The sequence below is a fragment of the Geospiza fortis genome, unplaced genomic scaffold (assembly GCF_000277835.1).
Source record: "Geospiza fortis unplaced genomic scaffold, GeoFor_1.0 scaffold132, whole genome shotgun sequence".
In the NCBI taxonomy this organism is placed as follows: Eukaryota; Metazoa; Chordata; class Aves; order Passeriformes; family Thraupidae; genus Geospiza; species Geospiza fortis.
Genome location: NW_005054446.1, coordinates 225942 through 226338, shown reverse-complemented (window position 1 = coordinate 226338; position 397 = coordinate 225942). Strand labels below are relative to the sequence as shown.

General features: G+C 59.7%; 1 protein-coding gene across 1 annotated transcript in view; it reads right to left on the bottom strand.

Annotated features, from left to right (window-relative positions):
- The window catches only part of TAS1R1 (taste 1 receptor member 1), a 3598-nt gene that overhangs the window by 1999 nt on the left and 1202 nt on the right, over nt 1-397 (bottom strand). Inside the window, exon 2 of the mRNA XM_031062336.1 lies at nt 23-390. Coding sequence (XP_030918196.1) covers nt 23-390 — 368 coding nt within the window. The remainder of the gene's footprint in view (nt 1-22; nt 391-397) is intronic.

Genomic DNA, 397 nt, shown 5'->3' with positions numbered 1-397 from the left:
GACCCATGGAAGCTACACTTCCCTCTGGTAGGAGAAAGAGACTGAGAACAGCGGCTGTGGTGAGGGCCAGCCGGCTGCTGTCAGGGCCAATGACAGCCACAGCCTGGGGCTCATAGTGTTGGAAACTGGGGAGCACCTGGACATCCTGCCTGCCTTTACGAGCAAGGGCACACAGCGTGGCGTGGAAGTTGGTAGACTCAGAGCAGGTGTCGTAGATTTCATAGCCCAGGGTGACATTAGGGAGCAGCGTGGTGGAGTTGTTGATCTCCTCCACAGCAAAGCGCAGGGCCTGGGCCAGGCAGTAGCCGTGGCTCTTGAAGGTGGCGCTATGGAATCGAGAGTGGTTGTTAGAGAGGACAGAGCGCGTTAGGGCCGCGGGCAGCGCGGGCACTCACTC